The sequence below is a fragment of the Pongo pygmaeus genome, chromosome 12 (genome assembly GCF_028885625.2).
Source record: "Pongo pygmaeus isolate AG05252 chromosome 12, NHGRI_mPonPyg2-v2.0_pri, whole genome shotgun sequence".
Taxonomy (NCBI): Eukaryota; Metazoa; Chordata; class Mammalia; order Primates; family Hominidae; genus Pongo; species Pongo pygmaeus.
Window position 1 is genome coordinate 64,324,816 of NC_072385.2, and position 22,975 is coordinate 64,347,790.

General features: G+C 43.5%; 1 protein-coding gene across 1 annotated transcript in view; it reads right to left on the bottom strand.

The window, feature by feature from the left end:
* The window catches only part of ANTXR1 (ANTXR cell adhesion molecule 1), a 237,497-nt gene that overhangs the window by 37,427 nt on the left and 177,095 nt on the right, over positions 1-22,975 (bottom strand). Inside the window, exon 17 of the mRNA XM_054474123.2 lies at positions 19,423-19,503. Within this exon, the coding sequence (XP_054330098.1) occupies positions 19,423-19,503 (81 nt within the window). The remainder of the gene's footprint in view (positions 1-19,422; positions 19,504-22,975) is intronic.

Below are 22,975 nucleotides of genomic sequence, written 5' to 3' on the forward strand. Positions count from 1 at the left end.
AATTAGCTAGGCTTGGTGGCATGCACCTGTGATCCCAGCTACTTGGGAGGCAGAGGTAGGAGGATCACTTGAGTCCCAGAGATCAAGACTAGAGTGAGCTGTGATCACTCTACTGCACTCCAGCCTGAGTGATGGAGCAAGACCTTGTCTCAAAAACACCTCAGTACCAACTGCATATTGTATTATGTTGTTTACAAAAAAACCCCCAAGAAATGGATACATATGCTGTTTTCTGAATAGTACAAATATAAATATGTATCTGTTTTATCATGAAGCATAGGTTAGGTTAAGGGATCACAGTCTGTGCCTGCTCTTAGGTATTGCACTCACTGGTTAGAGCTGACACCCTATGAATGGGCACTGCCCTGCAGTTAAGTGTGGCATGGAGCCAGGAACACCTCCTGGGAGCTGCCTTGGATGGTCGTATATGCAGAACCTCATGGATCTTCTTTTCCACTAAGTACTCAAGGCTGCGCTCCCTGGGCTTTGCCTCTTACCTACACTCAGTCAAAGTACCACATTCAAGATCCTGTGAAATTCTCTTTCCCACTGTCACTTGCCTGGTTTTCTCCTCTCTTTCTCTACTCCTCCCATCCTCCTCCTCCCCTCCCCTACTTCTTTCTTTGTGATTCTCCTCTTTTACCTCCTTCGTGTTTTTCTTCTTCTTTAATAAAGAATTTACTAATTCTACCATATGCAAGGTATTAGAGATAGAGGTAGAAGCCAGCTATCAAAAGCTAAATGAGTGTGACATAAAGCAATATTACGATGGTCTGAGGCACAAGGCATCTCCAGTCCTGGTAGGGATGAGCAAAGCTTTCCAGAGGAGAAAGGACATGGGTTGACTTACAACGAGAAGAGAAGGAACAGCATAATTTGGGCTGGGGATGGTGTGAGCAGATGTCCACAGGTGGGAATACATATGGTGAGTAGGCTGAAACAGCGTCTTGGGGGCAGTCTGCCTTGTGCAGGACTCCTGAGAAGTAGGCAGCGTCTGACTGTGGAGGGCACTGGGGGAAACCCTTCTTAGTCAGTCCTGCATTTCCCAAAGTGCCTTTCACAGACTGTTAGTCCCAAGTGATGCTCTATGAAAACAGATCAGTAATTTACAAGTTTGGGAAATGCTGCATATGTTCCCCCTTTGGAGATTCCCAATGCATGTCGGCTTATTAAAGCATCTTTGAAGTCCTGCAGAGAAAAAGCCCTCTTTAACACTAAGTGCAACAATTTCCAAATGTATTTGACACCTATGAACAACTGCAGAATAATTATTCCACAAAACACACCTTGTGTGGGCAGGCAGTGGGAACCAGCGAAGATGTTTAAGGGAGTGTAGTTCTTTGCTGTGTAGGAGTAAAAATTCCCTCATGTCAGAGAGAGATGTGTGTGGCGTCTACACAGAAGAGCCCAACACCTGCTGCCATGGTTGATCCCCCTCTGTGTTCTGGGGAAGAGAGTAGTTGTGCTGGTAAGTGAAGAAGGGTGGGTTTGCATTCCTTAGCACTGAGAGCATCTATTGCCCGGGGGAATTAATGAAGCTCGGCATATATGCCAAGAAAATGTTTTCACTGGCTGGAGAAGAAGTTGCGTATACATATGCATGCATGTGTAAACTTTTGCTGACTGGCAACCCGTTTTGATCTCATACCCTCCCTGTTTCTCCTTGTTTAGCCAGAGCCTGAGCGTATCCTCTAAGGAAAATCTTAGGTAACACTTCCTCTCTGTAGCCTTTTCAGACCAGCCCTTGCCTCTGGCTTGTCACCTCCACCCAAGATCTCTCTCTTCTTTATCTTACTGTCAGTGGCAAACAAATTATCACTTTGTAACAACCATCTGGTTCTTTTTTTTTTTTTTTTTGAGATGGAGTCTCACTCTGTCACCCAGGCTGGAGTGCAGTGGCACGATCTCGGCTCACTGCAACCTCTACCTCCCATGTTCAAGTGATTCTTGTGCCACAGCCTGCCAAGTAGCTGGGACTATAGGCCTGTGCCACCATACCTGGCTAATTTTTGTATTTTTGTTAGAGACGGGGTTTCGCCATGTTGGTCAGGCTGGTCTCGAACTCCTGACCTCAAGTGATCCACCCCTGTCGGCCTCCCAAAGTGCTGGGATTACAGGCATGAGCCACCATACCCAGCCAACATCTGGTTCTTACGTACAATTTTCCTCCCCCATTCCCTACTAAGGAATGCGTAACTATGCTGTGCTGCAGGGTGCTTTGTACATTTGCTGATGACTGCATATATGACATTGCATGCTTCTGGTTTTTTGGTTTTCAAATGGTAGTGTGTCATATGCATATGTGAAGAGCTCATCTTCCTGCCAGCCAAAAGGAGAGTGAAAGAATAAAATCATTTTGGCTATTCCCACTGACGCGATTTTGGAACATAGCAAGGCCTCCTTATTCACCTTGAATGTGTTTCTAAAGGTCAACATGAACAATTAAGAGGCTAACAGCTAGGCAGGACAATGAATTAACAAAGCAAAACAAAGGGGTGATAAGTAATGACAATCTGTCAGTGTTTCATTCTGCCTTCTGGGCATTATTACGGGGTGAACAGAAATTAGATTTCCCTGGGCAGAGTGTTTCTGGATGGACATTGCAGGAGTGAAGAGAGCTGGAGGGACAGTCAGGTGTAAAGAGGGATAAGCTATCCATCAGCCAGTCTCATTGGCTTTATCTCCAAAAAACTTCAGACTCCATCCACTTCTCACCATTTCCACTGGGTCCACACTCATCTACCACCATTGCCTCTCATCCGGGACTCCAACCTTGTCACTGATCTCCCGGCTTCACTCTGGCCTCTGTATAACTGATTCTTCCCACTTCATCCCTGGTCATCTTTGTAGAATGTTAATTACAGGCAGGTGGTATTCAAGTGTGGTGGACGCTAGGGCACTTGTCTCCCCACTGCTAAGCCCTCCCTTCCATGTTACATCCAGAGTAAAATCCAAATGTCTTTCCTCAGATTACAAGCCTGCCTGCATGGCCATCTCCCCTGCTGTCTATGACCTTACTGCCCACCCATCACCGCTGGCCTCTGAGTTCCTCCAACATGCCAAGCTCTTTCCAGCCTTGCAGGCCTTGTGCCTGCTGCTGTCCCCTGATCTTAACGTAGCAGCTCCCTCTTGTCATTCAGATCTCATCTTCAATGTTGCCTCTTTAGAGAGGGCTTTTCCCACCATGCAGGCTAGATATCCATTGTCTTTCCACTCATCACACTGTTTTGATTCTTAGTAGAGCGCTTAACACTTGGGTGCTGTGAATCCTAGGATATAAACTCCACGAAAGGACCATATCCTTGTTTACTAGTGTTTAGCACAACAAATAAATATGTGTTGAAAGAATAAATGCTAGTTCCTCCGTTTATCAGCTGTGGGGCACAGGCACTTGAGCCCTCTGTAAAGATAATTTCCCAGTATGTAAAACAGGAATGGGAACAACTATGTCACAGGGTCAGAATAAATATATTAGAAAATAATTGTAAATTATATGGCTCTCGTCAAACATGAACCATCATTATTGCTCTAGTCAACTCAGGTTCCTTTTTGTAAAGTGAGGATAATATTTGCTTCTCTGGAATTTTTCAAAGATAAAGTAGAACAGATAATCCAATAAATGTACAGATACTTAGAACAAGGTTTTAAAGGACGCAAGTTCTTTCTTCTCTGTGATGATGTTGTAGGGAAGAAGCAGTAGAGAGACCTTGAATGCTTGTTTGCTTTAATAAAACACTCAATGTGGTGGCAGGCACCTGTAATCTCAGCTACTTGGGAGGCTGAGGCAGGAGGATCACTGGAGCCTGAGAGGTCGGGGCTTCAGTGAGCTGTGATAGTGCCACTGCACTCCAGCCTGGGTTAACAGAATGGGATGCCATCTCAAAAGAAAACACCCCAAACACCTAACATGCTGGCTTAGAGCATGCAAGACTTCTGCCTAAAAATAAGTTTGGGATAGGAATTGGCCCAGAAAGGCAAAGTCACAGCTGACCTAATAGAAAACCAGAAAGGGCAGAGATCCATAATTTCTGAAATTCTTACGTGAAGAAAAGTCAAAATAGTTGAAGAACTCAGGGCCTGTATGGAAATCATGTCATTCCCCTTTCTCACAAGCGTCTTCCAGACCAGTCCTCTGGACCAGCGTGTCCAACAGACACATAACATAAACCACATGGGCCTTTTAAGTTTTCTAGTAACCACATTTATAAAACATAAAAAAAGACAGGTGAAATTAACTTTACTAATATATCTCCTTTAACCCAATATATGTAGAATGTTATTTCAACTTATAAAAATCACTAAAGAAATATTTCCTATTCTTTTTTTCATATTACTTCCCTGAAAATCCAGAGTGTATTTTGCATTTATAGCACATGTTGTTTCTCACTAGCAACATTCAGGTGCTCAATAGCCACATGTGACTAGTGGCTGCCTTTTTGGATAGTCAGCTCTAGATTTTATTTTTGAGATGTTCAGGATCTAAAAACATCTTTTGCTACTTGTGGGGGTAAGAAGGGAGGCCACAATTTTTAAAAATGTGAGTCCATTTGTAATCCCACTGACAGCAGCAGGGGGCAGACAAATGCCTAGGCAAATAGGGGTGGGTTCCCAGCACAACCCCACCTCCAAGTCGAAAAGAATTTAAAGCCTGAAAACCAAGCTACAAGTCAAATCCACAGACCGGATTGAGAACCCCTCTTCCTTTTTGGCACAGTTTCCTCTGATTGATCCCACCCTTTACCTATTTTACATATACCTACCCTTTCCTAATTGGTTTTCTACACTGTTGTGCCTACCTTTGAATGTCTTTGCTTTAACCATTTTTGCATACTCACAAACCAATCAGCATGCACTTCCCAGTCTGAGTTCATAAAAAGTCCCAGACTCAGCTACACTGGGGGAGAGAGAAACCACCTGACTGTGTCTCCACTAAGATCTGTTCCGTCACTCAATAAAATTCTTCTCCACCTTCAAATTGTCAGCATATCTTCATTCTTCTTGGATGTGGGACAAGAGTTTGGGAACCGCTGAATGTGGGTACAAGCTATAACTCAGGGTGGGGTGTGGGGGGTGTTGCCAGCAGAGGTCCCATTTGGCAAATTGGCCGAGAAAAATCCTGCTTCACTACCAAGTTGCCTAGTGTTTTTCTACACATGAAGGAAAAAGCCATGGTCAACTCTTCCACTGGCCAGTGAAGAGCTTAAAAGAAAATTCTCTTAAAATTTTAAGTTCCTGTCATGGAAATATTTTTATCCTCTGATCTCCACAGATGCTTTACTACATGTAAAACTGTATGTGAAACTGCATCTCTCTCTTTTTCTCTCTCTTTGGGAAGTACTAGGAAGATTACTCACAAAAAATCAAATCACATCCCCCCTCCCAATGTTGGTATTTCTGGGGAAGGCTTATGGAAAGCTGTGTTTTTTCATGGGGGAACAGTTTGTGCCATGGTTTACAAAGCTAAAGAATTTCAATAGTCAAACTGTTGCCATAAAACAATCAAACTTGGAAATATAACTAAACATGTTATTAATGGAATGGGCTTGAGAGAGCAAGAGAATTCTTTTGGAGTAAAGTTATCCAAAGTCTATGTGTTCTCCTTTGACACATAAATCTATTATCAACCTAGTCTTGGACTTTTTTTTGGACAGAAATTGGGAAGTTTTGCAAAAGACAGGCACAAAGCCTGGCTGTGGATGACACCCTGAGGGTCAGAACATTCATTACAGCACTGGCGTCTACAGAAATTTGAAAGCACAGCAATGTTGCTGGATAAAATTGGCATTTTCATATGGGCAGGGTAACCTTTTTGGAAGCCTTCATGTTGCTTAAGAGTGGCCTGCTGTGGGACACAGATGTATGGGTTTCTGACTTGATGCAAATTGCTTGTAAGGTCAAGTTTTTGCTAAGAGATTCTATTTTGATCCATTACTAAATATATTTGCAACTTGAGGACCACCAGCAGTGGATCTACTGCAGAACACACTAGTGCAGCTGATGAGGTGCTGTGGGATATGGGCAGTTCTCATGGGCTTATTCCTGATTTTAGGGGGTGTGCTTATTGTTTACAAGCACAGAGGGTGGCCTCAGCTCTGCAGCTTCCTTGGCTATCTCTGGAGGACTGCATGGCATCCCCTAGGCCTACAAATGTGGTGGGACACTAAAGCAATGACTTCAGGAACTCTGCTAAGCTTGCTCCCACTACACACTCATCTTTCCATTGCTCTCCACCACGATGCCTAAGACAGCCAGCCTTGTTGGTCAGAACTACTTCCCTTGTTAGAGAAAGAAGGAAAATAATTTTCTTGCATAGAAACACAGATGATTCCACAGTGGACTTTCCATTAGGCCCACTTTTACTAGTTATACCACTAAGGAGAATGCTGCCCATTATTATTTCAATTTTCCAGACTCTGTGACATTTAGGGTTTTCCATTACAATTCACCTTTAATAAGCAGGAAAGTAAATGGAAAGGCTTATATACGATTTATCCCCATTTAAAGCTTGTACTTAAGTCAGGGCCACAGAGTCCTTGAAACATAGGTGTTGCAGTAATTGAGGCCAGTCAATGCCTTGGTGCCAGCTGGTGGGGCCACACCATTCAGTGAAGCAACCAAATTCAGATGCTGGAGGCAGACACAGAAATGGACAGAGGTGCTGAATGCTAGAGGAATGGAATGAGCACCCTCACAACTAGCTCTGTCATCACTGTGGATTCTCAACATTGCTCTCAATGGTATTAGCCAAAAAGAAAAAAAATGGACAAACACTAATATTAAACAAATGTTAGAGGAACGAATTTGTAAAGTGAGACTGCTAAAGCCTTGGAGAGTTTTTTAAAAATGAATTTTCTATTTTCAAACAAACTTAAAAGTTATTAATAAATGGCAATGACAAAAGTATGAATAGCAATTATAATAAAAGTTTAGTGTTTTAAAGTTTTAATCAGCCTCATTTTATCTGGACATGTCCCTAGAAGACCTTGTGAATTCTCTCTCCTTATTAAGAGATGGAGGATTCATTCAGATGTCTCTTTGCCTGTGACTCAAATGCAGTTTCCTATGAAGACACATCATAAAAGTTTGCAAACAGCTGTGGCCTGGAGGTTGCAGAAAAAAATCATACTCCCTGGAACAAGGAAACAAATTGAGCTAGGTCCTCAGTGCTGTGAGGGAAAGTTAGAAAGAAAAAAAAAAAAGCCATGGTTCCTTCCCTCAAATTGCTTACAACTTATTCAGGGAGTGAAAAGTCAGTATTGGTCAAAATTAACTTGGTGCTAAACTTTGTGGCTGTAAGCGGAGGAGGAAGGAAGGGCCAGACAATGAGCCTTGACTGGGAGAAGGTCTTGGGCTTTGGGTGAGTGCTGAGTGCCTGAAGGATTTGGGTGGATAAAGACTGGAGAAGGTGGAGCTTGCAGGTGGGTGCTGCTGCACTCCCTACCCTCTCTGGTTGCAGGTTTGTGTGTCCTCTCTCAGTTCTTCTCCCTTCTGGCCTTTTACACATGCTGTTCCTCCAACTAGAAGGCCCTTCTCTCCCTGCACCAGGAGAGTTTGTCCTTTGGATCTCAGCCAAATAGTCTCTTCTCTTTGGAAGTATGCCCTGATGCCCTAGCCTGGGTTAAATATTTTGGCTCTGTGTTCCCAGAGAACTCCAAACTCCCCCTCATACCATCTACCACGTGGAGCTGTAATTTAGTGATCTTTTCTGACCACTCCAGTGTACACTCCACAAGGGCAGGGATCTCGCCTTGTTCATGCTAAATCCCCACTGCCTAGCTTGGTGCCTGCTGGAGAGTGGGAGCTCAAGATGTATTAACTGGATGAATGGAGTTTCTGTCCTAGACACAGTGTTGGTGGTAAAGTGGGAGGCAGCGAGAGGTGGAATCAGGGAGAGCATGAGGTGATCTGGGAGCACAGCATCCTGTGCAGGAGAGCAGGCCCGTGTGGGAGGACATCAGTGGGTATGTCATCTTGGGCAGGATATAAAAATGGAAAGGTACTGGGAGGTGGCAATAGGTAGGAGGACACGAAGGGAAGGGGTTGGGTGGCAAGGACTAACTCTGCCTTTTCCTCAAGAGATAAGGCTGAGTCTGGATGCTTATCCTCCTCTCGTGGCCTGGGGTGAGGACTCAAGGAGAGCCAGGCAGTGTCGAGCTGGTGGGTTTCCAGTCTTGCCACTTCCACCAACACTCTTTGTGACCTTGAAAAGAGCAGAGATCTTATCTGAGCCTCATCTTTCCTATATTAAAAAGAGGATAAAGTAAGGAGGTGATGGGTAACAGATGAGATAATGGACCTGGGAGGGCTCGGGAATCTCTCCAGACCACCTTTCCAGACCTCAGCTTTGGTGCCTCTACAATGAAGGGTCTGGGATTATGAGGAACTGCCAGTCCAACTCCGAGACTGAGGGTCAGGTTGAGTTGGGGTGGTCATGGAGATGCTGAACAAAGATGGGTGTGTGTGGATGTTTTATAGCAGGCTGGCTCTTCCCCACACTGTTCAAAAGCCTATCTCCTAGGTCAGATTTTGCCATCCATAATCTAACCCAATACTTTCTGGCCAGAACAGAACTTCCCACCAGCATGGATTCTGATGATTCTTAATTGAGGCCTATCACAGAGATGCTGAATGTCCCTCGAGATGATCTTTTCTGGTGCCATCAGCTGGAGGAGCAGGCCCGCAGAAGCCAAGTGGCTAGACATGATCATCATGCTTAGACAAAGTAGCAAACCTCCTAAAATATTATACACTTGGGTAAAATTCTGACCCTAGAGCTAAGCCCTACCTCCCTCAATCCTGATTTTGTTTGGAAGGGAAAAAATGAGGTCAGAGAATTTGAACAGGGTTGCTTTATTCCCATCCCTGTCTGGTTCAGCCTTAGCATTTACTTCTCCTCTGTTTGCTATTTGCAACCTGATTCCAGGACTTGACCTTCTGTTGTTGCAGCTGTTTGGGAGATGAGACAATTTGAAGTTGAAAGTCCTACAAGTTGAAATTGAAAGAAGCTACAAAATGATGATGATGATGATGGTGATAATAAGGAGGAGGAGGAATGTGTGGGAATGTGAGTGTGTAATGCTTGTGGAAAAAGGGGGATCAGATTGTGAGGATTGGAAGAGAGGGAGAGGGAGGGGGAAAGAGAGAAGGAGAGGAAGATAGCTCAACCACAGCAATTGCTTTCATACGTATTTACTCAGAGACACTTCCTACCATGGAAGAAGGAAGTTGGCGCAAAAAAAATCCCAAGATGGTATATTTTGCAGCATCAACTTTGGGTTTAACATCTCTGAGAAAAGTTAACTTTGCAGGTTTTGGGTACAGTTGGTTTTTGCTGTGGACAGAGAGTGTTTTGAACTTTTTATTCCTTAAATTCAGCTAACTCAGCCAAAAATTCTAAGTACTCATGTCCCCCTCCAATGAGACAGCAAAGGAGAGGCTTCCAAGGGTGAGAACTGAATGAATACTACAGAGAATTCAAACATCCAGGGAAGATGGCTGTGCCAGAATAAATCACACCCTCTAGGAACATTTCCTATAATTTGCTCTTTTTTCTTCCTTTTTCTTAAAATGATCCATTTCTTACAAAAATTTATAAAAGGTCACAAGATTTTCCCTCCAGATCTGTTGGGACCTTACACCTGGTGTCAGATAGGGATTCTGAAGATGTCCATTTACTCAACGTAAAGAGCTAATGTAAACTTAATTGTTTATTGTGCAAGAAAAACGACTTTCATTTAAGACTTCAATATGTAGATAACTTGGTTCTTTTGGTCATTGCTGGTTTGAACATAAAATAATTCTGAGAAAGTTTTTCCTACAGGTTAAGAGGTAACTAAAATTCTCTGAAATCAATGGCAGTTTTCAGGGGGAAGGAAGGGAAGAAAATAAACTCCTGTCTTTTCAAATTATTTATACCTATCATTTTATTTAATCCTGAGACATTCACTCTGGAATGTGGAGAAGTGCTGCCAGCACAGGAGCAATGGGGTTCCCAAGGTGTGGCTGTTTCCAGGAGCTCCAGTTCCAGCTGCTCCACTCCTCCAGCCACATCACAGGGAGAACAGAGCCCATCACTTCCCACAGGGATGTCCTCACTTCCTGCCCTCTCACTCATACCTGGGCTCTACAACCCATGTCACTAAGGAGGACTGGCACTTCCCCCTAAGCCCTCCAACCCCTTCTCCTAAGAGTTCCTGCAGTCTAACAGTGAGTTCTTGTCTTCAACCCCTTCCTCTACTGGATCTCTGCCATATGCACTTAATCATGCTCAAGTCTTACTAAGACAAAGAACTCTTTCCAACTCTAGATCTCCTCCAGCTACTGCCTTGGCTCTCCCTCTCATTGTTTGTTAAGCTTTGCTCCCATCCCCATCATCCCACAGAGCTTGGGTCACTAAGGGCACCATAACCGCCTTACTGCTAATCTTATTAGATGATTGCTCTCAGTTTGCATCTTAATTTCCCATCATTTGACACCCTACCCTCCTCCATAATGTATTATCTTCCGTTGGCTTCCATGACCCCAGACTTTCCTCTTGCAACTTCTCTTTCTCTTGGCTGGTCTTTCTTAGTCGTCTTCTTGCTCCATTTCTTTTCTCCACCCTGACTTAAAGGATGTGACCCTCAGGTTTCAGTGCTTAACTTCTTCTCTCTACCCCTTTCGCTGGTTTCCCCTCTATTCACATTGGTCTCAACTGCCATGGCCAATGACTCTCAGATCTTTGCCTGCAGCCCAAAACTCTCACTGGAGCAAAACTGCCCCCCGACTAGGGTGAGGCATGCGAGGTGTCTAGGGCACAAAATTTAAGGAGGCATGTACTCGCAGGTCCCTGCTTTCACACAACCCTGACAGTGAGCAACGCAGAGAGTTCCTGCCCTAGATGCCTTCATGCTTCCCCCTGGTCCTGACCTGCTGCAGTTCCTTTTTGCTTGGATGTCCCACAGGCACTGTGAACGCCACAAGTTAAAAAGCGACGTCCTCATCTTCCCTCCCAAAGCTCTCCTCATCCTGGTGAATGGCAGGCAGCACAGTCAGCAATGTCGCTTGGGTGAAATCCTGGAAGTCCTCCTTCACACCTTCCACCCTCTCATCCTCCACACCCAGGCAGTTACCAAATCTGTGATTATTTGCTCAACATCTTGTGAATCCAAGCTGTCTTCCTTGCCTACCACTCTGCACTTCACGGTGCCAGCCTCTCTCACTGCTGCTATGTCCACACTGCAGCCAGCGTGACCTTTCTAAAATGCACATCCGATTGCGCCTCTGCTTAAAACTCTTGCAGTAAGTTTCCACTGTCCTCAGGGTGGAGTCCAGCCTCGTCAGGCTGGCAGACCAGGCTCCCACGGCTGGCAACCCAGGTTCCTCTTCACCACAGTCCCTCCTCTCAGTGCCTCCCACTCTGTCCTCCTCTGTACCCTGCTCCTTGTGTCTCCCTGAAGGAGCCAGTCTCACCTGCAGATCTGTACGCAAGCTTCCCTGTCACCAGAATATTCTACCCCCCCCAACTCCTTTCCCCCTTCTTGTCTCAGCTTAAATGTCCATTCAAGAAGGCATTTGGACTCCAAGGCTGGTGAGATGCCCTTCCTGGGTATAGCTCCCACACCTCATGTGCTCAGCTCCATCACAGAGCCTTTCACACCAGGCAGTGTTTGGGAGCTTCCTGTTTGTCCCTGTTCCTCGAGGGCAGGCACAGGGCTCATTCATTCATCTTGAATACCAAGCACTAATACAGTGCTCATTGGCTCTTAGAAGACGTCTAACAAGTACCTGTTGAATGCATGAAGGAGTTCAGGAATCCCTAGTGTTGACTTTCAAGTCTGAAAGTCCTAAATTCAAGCCCCAGACCTCCTTACCAGCTGTGTGTCCTTGGAAAAGTTAGTAATTTTCCCTGAGCCTCAATTTCTGTTCTTTAAAATGGAGATCATCATTACCCCAAGTTATTGTGAGTGGGTTTATGCTTCTGTAAGCATTTGCAGTTCATACAGTGCGTGACACTCTCTTCTCTTGCACACCATACATACATACATGAACTCCTGGAAGCCAGAGTTTAGTCCTCTGCTAATGGATATCTCTAGTGCCCAGCCCAGAAATGGATTCTTAGTGGGAGTGCAATTGGTTTTTGTTGAGGGAAAGCAGCCATGGCAGGCCTTAGAAATTGGCAGTGAACAGGGAAAAGAAAAAAAGGAAAGGGGTTAGAAGAAAGAGGGAATGCAGGAAATGTGAAGGAGACAGAAGAGAGGAGAGAGAATGTAAGAGTGCAGACACTTTCTCTGAGGCCTGCTTATGCTACAGGAGGCTCATCTGCTTTAGAAGGACTGGGCGGAGGATGACCTCTCTCCTGGGGGATAACCTGCCCAGGCCATTCTCGCCTCTGCGACAGTAGGGAGACATGGTGCCCATGTGACTGGCCTCACGCCCTTATTAGAAACATCTGGGGAGTATTTCACAACCTCTGAGGCTGTGAAATCCTCAGATGAGGATCTCATCTGAATCCTTCAACTTCAGATGAGTTTCAAACATTGTTTATGTACATTTACGTGTGTGTTTCCCTGGGTCTCTTCTGGTTGCAAGGAGATTCAGGCTTGCAAAACAAGCCCTGAGTGAGCTTTAGTATTTTGTTCTTGCAGATAGTAATGGAATGTACCAGCCTCCTGATGCCAGATCTGAAAACAGATGACATCCAAACCCAGTGGGTTCTCCGGGAGCACATGAAGTGGGGTGGAGTTCGATTTGGAGTAAAAGTGACTGGGGAGGGCTCAGGCTGGTCGGTAGATGATTGAATTTCATCCAGAAAAGACATATGAGGCTGAGTTCTATTTTCTCTTTTCCATCTTCTTTACTCAAGCAGTAGCAATGATATGGCAGCCTCAGTCTAGGTTAACCATCTTCCTGATAGGAAAGGGACTGTCAAAAGCACATGAAGAGTGTGATCAGCCTATCTTACTCTTAGGGTTTCTGAAGGAATGTGGAGAGTTGCCTTTACACTGTTTCAGAAAGGAAAGAGAAGATGCTGCCCTGAGTGAAAAAGAGGGAATTGGACCACCTCACTGCTTCTCAACCTTAGATGCCCGTTAGAATCACCTGGGGAGCCTTTGTGATTCCCAGGTGATTCTATAAGTGCCCAGACCTCATCCCAGAACAATTAAACAGAACCTTTAGGGTAGGACCTTTAAAGCTCTCTAGGTGATAACAATGTGCAAACAGATTGAAAACCACTGGAGTCCATGCTCTGATCTCTGAATTCCCTTACGTTTCTGTGTTTGAAATTAGTAATCTAGGAACAGAATATGTGAAGATGGGAAAGATTTCTTTACAACTCACTGAGGTTTAATATTTAGATTTAAGGTAGGCTAGTTATTCCCCAGTTGCGTCAATAGGTGTTCTATGGAGAAATATAGAAAAGGGGTGGCTTGGTGGTCAAATCAGTATAGAAATATTGCTTAGGACCCCAAACTCTCAGAGTGAGAGGTACTCTGAAGTTTGTTTAGTTCCTTATCTTACTGGTTTTCAAAGTGTAATCCCCAGACCAGCAGCATCAGCGTTACTTGGGAGTTTGTTAGAAATGCTAATTCCCAGGCTCCACCCCAGAACTTCTGAATCAGAAACTCCGAGCATGGGTTCAGCAAGCTGTGCTTTAACAAACCTTCTAGGTGATTCTGATGCTTAAGTTTGAGAACCATTGATCTGCTACAGGAATCCCCTATGTCCTGGCCTAGTGGTTAATTTGTCTTATCCGTGTTTGGTAACATTAGTTACCTGGAACATTAGTCTCTGGGGCAGCCCGTTGTGTTGTTGAAACTTGCATCCTTCAATTCTTTCTGATGAAATTTGTTTCACCGTTGTTTCTACCTGTGGGGCTAGCTCTGTTCAATGGGATGGCCCAGAGTAAATCCAAGTCACTTTCTATTAATACATCCACTTCAAGGCATTTAAGATAATTTTCTAGGATTTCTCATTTAATATAACATATGGCCCATAGCTTCCAAAGGAGCCTTTCCCAAATCTACAGTAAAATACTCAGGAAGATGCAGAAAAGGTGACAATTTGCATTACCATCAAAAACAGACGGAGGGGGTAGAAGTGCAGAAGAAAATTTTTGTGAAAATTTATGTTCTCTTGAAGTAGGGGAGGCTTCTCTAAATTTGAAACTAAAGGCAGGAATCATAAATATTTATAGATTTGACTGTAAAATTGTAGAAAACTTCAATAATTTCTAAAAAGTTAAAAGGCAAATGGCAAACTAGAAAAAACTTTGGACATATACTACATGGTTAGACTTTAAATGTCATAAGGATTAATAAGTACCACATACTTAATGCAAGCACAGGATCTGGTACATAGTAGGCTTTCAAAACATTTGATTAATATATGAATGAAGATGGGTTAAGAAAATGATCACAGGAAACCAACACTAAAATATCCAGTGGAAAAATAAGCCAAGTCAAACCAATTGACAAATGAGAAAATAAACATGAAAAAGATCGTTCTACCCCAGTAGTAATAAAAAATACAAATTAGCACCTATCAATCAAATAGGTATGTTAATAATATTGAGGAGCATCTGGGGAGATGGGCGTTTCATAGGGGCTAATGTGAGGGTTAATTTGTACAATCTTTTGAAGGGCAATTATTTGGCCGTTTGTATCAAAGCTTTAAAAATTTGCACACTATTTTATCCAGTAGAAAGCTGGACTTTTTATTCTAAGGAAACATTTGCAAAGGTGCACAATGATTTGGCAATAAGGATACTGACTGCAGCTTCATTTATAATAATAGATACTCGAAAATCAATCTCCAAAAAGGGAAGATATGCAATGGAATATGACATGGTCATTAAAATGATATTATTCAAGGATATGTAGTGACATGGAAAGATTATTCCTTGACAATGGTGACGTGATCAGAAACAGCTTGCAAAGTGGAATGACACACCATATCATCATGGACCAAGTAAGTTAAAAAGCTCTCATGACCCCTTGAAGCGTTCTTTCTCAGAACATTCTAAATTCCTTTAACTATTTGCCCTTGAAAGATAAGCAAATTTTCTGAGCTCAAAGAGTGGCCAAACTGTGTAGGAAGCCTTGGGGACCATCCTGGACCATCCTGGGACAGAGGTTCTAACTTCCAAACCTTCTCACCTAGGCTCTGTCAAATGTGTTCTGCTTGGGCAATGACCCCTTTCAAGCATGAGTCTGGCCAGCAACTTTTTGTATTTACAGGAAACTTCGGGAACAATGAACAATATCGCCAAGCTAGGTTCACTCAGTAGAGAGGATGGGAAAGGCATTCCAAGCAGAGAAACCTAGCAAAGGTACAGAGACACAAAATGTCCTGGCATGTTCAGGGTATGGCCAGCAATTAATTCCATGTGCTCAGAACCTATTTGGAGGTGATGAAGGAATCTGGGGTAAGTAGCGTATGAAATGGAAAGGCATGCCTGTCTAAATCAAGCTAAGGATTCTGGATTTTCCCACAGTTTTTGCAAGTCTGAAGTGGAGGCATGGTGTGTTGAGGTTTGGTTTTGCAAGGAGCACTGTGGTGGCTACATACTGGGAGCAGGGGACACCATGTGCTTGGTAAACTTTAACAATCTTAGAATCAGATGTGCTACTGGTTTACTATTTAGGTGGTTTCCTTTGGCACTTTCTCTTTTATGTTGGCCCAAGCATTTCCTGGTGGGCTCCAAGGAACAATAGGACCATGAGCCCACCGCAGGCAAAAAGAGGGAGATGAGTGATGGCAGATGGAAAACATTCGTGTTCCCTGCTGCCACCCCTGACCTGGGGCTTGGATGGCTCTGAGGAGGTGAGTGCCAATCCCAGGGAAGGGCGGTGGCTCTAGGCTCTGGCTCCCTGAGCCCCTGCTCTATGCTGAGCTGGAGGCCTTTCAGCAGCCTCAGAGTCTCTGTTGGTGGGCTTGTGTCTGCATCTGGAGGGCTGGGGTGGAGTCGCTGGGGGGAGGATGAAGGAGACAGGAACTGAGGAGGAAAATTTGCCAGGTTTCTGTGAGGTCAACATGTGTCTGAAGCAACTTAGAATGTAACCGAGAATGCAATTAGGTGATTTTTGTTTTTGTTTTGTTTTAAAGAAAAAATTCAGAACCTGTGACTCTTGTTCATGAGCACATGCCTGGATGGAGTCATTTTGAGTTTATGGAAAATGTGGTCAGCTCCATAAATCAGTGATGAAGAATTCTTACAGACTCACCACCATGCAAGCAAGGCAGGCCTCTCTAGTGAGTCTCCTAAGGTTATGCAAAACAAAACAGAAGCAGCATGTAGACAAAGCTACAATATTGCCCCCCCTCCTCCCCTGGAATTCTTTCCTGAGTAGCCATAGGCAGCTCTGAATTCTGGTTCTTACCTCATCTGTGACCTTTCTTGTGTAACTCCATGTGTACATCGTGTGGCTGTTGCCACGGCAACAAGGACACAATTTTCTGTATTGATTTCTCTCATGTATCTTACTTTAGCAAGACTTCCATAAAGAAAGGGCACTTAAAAGTAAACTGGATAATCATAATTTGTAACAGTGTTGAGAGTATGTTCAAATGTATCCAAATTCTTAAGCTTCTTATATCTCAAATCTATTATTTTGCATGGCTGGAGAATAAAAGTTCAAGGTGGTATTATGTCTCTCAAAAACATATGGAACATCTTCAGCTGTTAATACAAACTTTCATTCAGAATTGGTAAATAAGAGATTCAATTTAAGTGTGATTCATTAGAGGAAGTTCCATTTATTTTCATTCCATTGTTCTTGGATTTATATAACCAGCCTTTTGCTCCCAAACAGCATTGATTCTTCTGTCTTATAAATGATAATATTTCTTTCTATCCAGCCTCTTTCCTATAACCCTCCCACTTCTTAGGTTGACCCAGTTTATGAATTGGTTTCTGCCAAACTGGTCAGTGGAAAATGGAACGTTAACATATTTTAGTGGAGATGTTTTTCAGTTGCTCTGAAAAAAAAATGGGGTCATACACTGTATCAGCATCTTGTCACAAAAAAATAGTACTACTGAACCTTAGTTTAGGGATCTTATTATTATTTTTTTCTCAATCTGTCAGAGGAGTCTCACGCATGCTAAAAAAATTTCTTCATTTCCCATAGAAAGCAAATGAATACTTTATAAGACCAAACACCTCCCAGAATACTAACCTTATGGCCTATGCTTGTTTCTCCTAACTGTAGAGTTTGTATTTAAAATTTCATATAGAAAATTGGTCTTGTTGACTGTCACAGACAAAAGCTCAAATTCCATATGCAATGAGGGCCAAGTCAACCCAGCATTTATATGAGCTGGTTTCACGTTTTTACTTGCCTGCCGTCCTAGTCACAGCAGGAACAGCTAATTGGGCAGTGGCTCACATAAACTATGAAACTTTAGACCAAATCTCCTCAGCTACAAACCACCCACTGTCACCAGGTGCAAGGGAAGGGGGTAGCAGGGCCTGTCTATCGGGCTCTGCGCTAGTGTTCTCTAGTGTTAGCGGTGTCATGCTGGACAGTCAGGAGACCATACATACCAACTGCAATATGGCTTGAAGTTCTGTATCAACCATCCCCAGACAGCAGAACAGCACAAAGTAAATAACCATAAGGATATGTGTCATTGATTGAGCATTTTTTTTTTCTTTTTCTTTTTTTTTTTTTCTCTTGAGACAAGAGTCTTGCTCTGTTGCCAGGCTGGAGTGCAGTGGTGCAATTTCTGCTCACTGCAACCTCCGCCTCCTGGGTTCAAGTGATTCTCCTGCCTCAACCTCCCAAGTAGCTGGGATTACAGGTGCCCACCACCACGCCCAGCTAATTTTTGTATTTTTAGTAGAGACGGGATTTCACTATGTTGGCCAGGATGGTCTCGATCTCTTGACCTTGTGATCCACCCGCCTTGGCCTCCCAAAGTGCTGGGATTACCGGTGTGAGACACCATGCCCGGCCCGAGCATTTCTTTCTTAACAAAAAATTTATTTTCTGAGAGAGTCTCGTTCTGTTGCCCAGGCTGGAGTGCAGTGGTGCGATCTCGGCTCACTGCAACCTCCACCTCCTGGGTTCAAGCAGTTCTCCTGCTTCAGTCTCCTGAGTAGCTCGGATTACAGGCATGTGCCACCATATCTAGCTAATTTTTGTATTTTTAGTAGAGATGGGGTTTAACCATATTGGCCAGGCTGGTCTTGAACTCCTGACTTCAAGTGATCTACCTGCCTTTGCCTCCCAAAGTGCTGGGATTACAGGTACGAGCCACCATGCCCATCCTGATTGCACATTTCCATGTGTTCAACAGTGGGCCAAATGCTTTACAAACATTACCTTCTCCAACCAGCCACAGTAGGAAGAAGTCCGTGCCATCTACTTTATAAGGATGAAGTTCAGAGAGGTCAGGTGATTTGCCTGGAGCTTTCCAGCCAGGAAGGAAAGGCGGTTCAAACCCAAGTCTGCTTGATTTGAAAGGAGTTCTAAATGAGATACTTTTATTTTGCTTTTGGATTAATGTGCCTGATTCCCAAAGAAGTGGATAGAAGATGCATGTTGCTGGTAGTTGAGGGAAAACTTGGTCCCGAGTTTTGATCTGTAAAACTTGAGGAAGAGAGACTAGCTCTTACATGAAGAAATAGTGATAGTGTTGTTTTGGCAGAACTGAGGTTGTTTCCAGTGTAAGTTACTTGTTACTTACTATTTGAAACAGAACAAGCTATTCAACTTCTCTTGTTTTTCGGAGAATGCAATTAGGTGATTTTTGTTTTTGTTTGTTTTTCTTTCTTCATTTACAAAATGAAGCCATGGGCTGGATGGTTTCTAAGGTCTCCACTGGCTCTATCTTTCAGGACTGCTCTTGACTAGAGATATTCCAAGCTTAGCCTTGACAATGCCAAGACAAATCCTCACCTGGGGTGAAAGATCCCTCTGTGGTCCTGGGCTAGCTGGGCCCAACACCTGCTGGGAAGATGGTAGGTGTTTTCTGTGGCCCCTTCCTTGCCCTCACCCCATCCTTGCAGTGCTGGTACTCTGTGGTGCACCACTGGCTTGTGTGGCCGGTGGCCAGCAGAGCTCCCTCCTGAAACTGCCCCAAGTAGGGGCCAGTTCTGCTTTATTCTCTCACTGTGCCTATACATTGAGAAGCTCAAATTCTAGGAAGTTAAACCCAACATATTACTGTCAAAATCCTTTTCAGAAAAGCAAATCAAAACTCAAGATCTTGTAATAACCAACATTTTGAAAATCGATGTCTGATTTGTTGCAACATGAAATAATAGCTGGATTTGTAAATCTGGAGTTATTCTAGCTCTGTTTTAGAATCCAAAGTTATTTTAGCTCTACAAAGATGGAGAGAGAAAAAGAATATGTGTGTGTGTGTGTGTGTGTGTGTGAGAGAGAGAGAGAGAGAGAGAGAGAGAGACACCATTAATGAATTAACGAGTCCTACCGTGTCTCCTGGCTGTGGACGCATCACAGACACACGATCATATCCTTTCCTCAGTAGGACCCACAAGGCATCGAGTTTTCCCTGAAATAAAACAAATGCACCAAGATTACATATGAAACCAGACCTGTGGCTAGCCACTGTAGGCTCACAGAACTTTCCGTGCTTCTTCAGTCATGTGAACAACACAACACTGTCAATATGGTCATGATGGGATTAGTGACTCTGCAGTCCCTTAATTCAAAACTGGAGCTTCATGAATGGAGGAGAAGAAGAGACACACAGGAGACTCTGATGCTTGTGAAGGACGCACTCTGAGGTCTGAGTGCCCCCCGCCAAGTTTGCAAACATAACTTGATTCAAGCTTTGGGCTTTTGTCTTTATCACATTTCTGGGCATATCCTCATACCACAAGTCAATCTTTCCAAATTTCACTAAAGTTTTTTCTTCCCACTTGGTGCCCAGAGCTCATTAGTAAAGACACTAAAGACAAATTCTGGAAAATTACTAAACGTTAAGTGTCGACAGGGCAAGACCAATTAAAGGCCCCTGGAATGCACATCCCTGGCTGTCTGCTAGGCTCACTCAGTAGCTATAACTTGCTCTGAAGCCTGGGCTCGAGAGACAAATTACCAAGCATTACAGATGACCAAAAACCACACCCCTTTGAGGTTGTATGTAATTGGCTGAAACGGAGAAGAGTGAGAGTATGTCAGCACAAAGGCTTTCACAACTGATAACCAAGAACACCCCTACAGGTGACTCTTATTTACATTCCCGGGAACCTGTGAATATGTTACCTTACATGGCAGAAAGGACTTTGCAAATGTGATTAAGGTAAGAATGTTGAGATGGGGAGAGTATCCTGGACTGTCCGGTGGGCTCAGTCTAACTGCATGGGTCCTTCCTAGAAGACCCATGGTGGTTTTTGGCAGGAGGGTCAAATCCAGAGAAGGAGATGTGCGGATAGAAGCAGAGTCACAGTGACTAGGTGTGAGATGGACTCAACCCAATGTTGCTGACTTTAGAAATGGAGGGTGGCCACAAACCAGTGGGTGTGGGCAGCCTCTAGCATCTATAAAAGACAAGGAAATAAATTCTCCTCTAGAGTCTACAAAAGGAAAACAGCTCTGTCAACACCTTGATTTTAGTCTAGTGAGACCCGTTTGGGGCTTACGACATCTGGAACTGTAAGATAATAGATTTGTGTTGATTAAACCTTTAAGTTTGTGGTAATTCATTACAGTGACAAGAGGAAACTAATACAGTCCTTCTCACTCCCTGATATATTCTACATTAATTTGCTGATTGTCTGTGCCCCCTGGAATGCCAGCTCCATGAAAGCAGGGTTATTGATGGTTTTGTTCACTTCTATCTGCCTATCCCTTAGGACAACATCTGGTGCTCAATATATATTTGTTGGAGGAATGAATGTTCCTAAGTGGTGGGTGCTTCCATGAGTGTCCTGTAACTGAATTGTCCCAGCAGTCCCAGAGGGCTGTGGAGAGGAAATGGAGGGTCAAAGAGAGATCAAGTAATTTGCCCAAAGGCAGATGGTTTATAAACCGGAGAGTTGAGATTGGAATCCATGTCTGTCTAATTCCAAATCACATATGCTTTCTATTACACCAATTGCAGATTCTTCCTCATGCAGATCTTCTGGCGAGAGCACTTAAATTTAGATCCTTTAGAACATAGGGTTTCTCAGCTGTGGGTTGTAACCCTTTAAGCCCTCATGAAATCAATTTTGTATGGGACCAGAACTTTTAAGAAACAGAAGAGAAAATAGTAATTGCACATGGTGAGGATAAGTATTATTTTGTGAAAAATTTATCTCAGTTAAATGTGTATGGGTGTGTGTATATGACTGTGTGTGCACACATGTGTGGGCATAAACTGGGTCAAAATGTAAAATGTATTTCCTACCCAAGCCTTAGGAACATTTGAAAATCCTGATCTTGCAGGGGTCTGTGAATGACAGTGCTGGGAAGGCTGGAGGAGTCTAAAGAGTTTAAGTTCCTGGACACAAAGCATTTATATAGGGGCAGTGTTAAGAAGCATCTCAAATATTTCGTGTTCTGAAACGATTTTCTGGTGGATTATATACACATATAAAATTGTGTTCTTTAATCTTTATAAACTGTTGTTTGAGTTCTTGTGGGTTAAACTTTGTCTTGCCAAGTGTAGTGTTTCTCATCTATTTTGGCAAGGAATTTACAAAAGCCTTGAAAAATATTTTGAAATGATTTTAGAATGCTGGATAGAACTGCTGCTGTGTGCAGCATGGTTTTCTGTATTAAGCCGTTTCAATCACCAGCTAAATGTTTTCCTTTAAGGTTCTTTTGGATAAGCATTTATATTTCAGGATGTAACCAGGTGGGTTTCCTGGATGACTGCCTCTTTTTTCTTTCCCCTTTTTTTCCAGAAAGAGAGGGCTCCCAGCATTTGGCTTTGTAAATCAGCCCACCCACAGAGCTGTGTGTGCTAATCACTCAATTCTGTGACAAATGAGCAATGAGATGGGGCAGAAAGAAGAACACTGGGCTGTTGAAGGAACACATTAATTAACTCAGCAAAAATTTAAAGTTACATGCATAGCAAAAGAGCAGAAACCACCTAGATGTATAATACCAGGAGAATGAGTAGAAAATGATGTTTCTTTGTGGCAACAGATCACCCTACGGTGTAGTGTTTAAGCACAAAGTGACTGAAGCCAGGCTGCCCCAGTTTGTACTGTGGGTCTCCTTTTCACCAGCTGTATGGGTTAGATGAGTAGTTTCATCTCCCTAAGCCTTACTTTTCTCATATTTAAAGTGGAGATAATACTGCCTACTCTACAGACTTGCTATAAGACTTAAAATTAAATATTGAAGTTAGGTACTTGTCTCATAAAAGGTATTCATTAAATGTTACCTATGATCATAGTAAAGTCATTAAAATGATCATTTGGGAGGCTCTGTAGAAAGATGGAAAAGAATGTAATACAGAGTGTAGGAATCCAGCAATTTGAACTTTGTAAGCATACATCTGTCCATCTTCTATTCTGTGCTCCTCCAAGCCTATTTTCCTCTTACCCCAAGCCACAATTTTTATTCCTTCTGCCCCAATCACTCCACCCAAATTGCTCTTGCTAAGGCCACCCATGGCATCCCGACTGCCAAATGCCTTGACACTCATTTCACTTGGTTCTTTGGGGAGATCCGCTGTGCTGGGCCTCTCCTCTGCACACTCTCCCTCAGCCTCTGTGCCACCAGCTTCTACCTGCTCCCTCCGACCTCTCTGCCAACTCCTTTTCAGCTTCTTCTGCTCCTCCCCCTCTGCCTACACTTGACATGGTGGCCTTCATTTGGCACCTCTATTCTCACCTCTCAGCTGAGTGCTCTCATCTAGTCTCATGGGTCCAACTTCCACCTATCTGCCGGCGACTCACAAATTCTATACTCAGCCCAGTACTCTCTTGAGCTCCAGATCTGGGTATCTATTTACCTATTAAATCTTAATTGTAATGTGGATGTATCACATCACATCACAGGTATCGAAAAGTCAAACATTACAA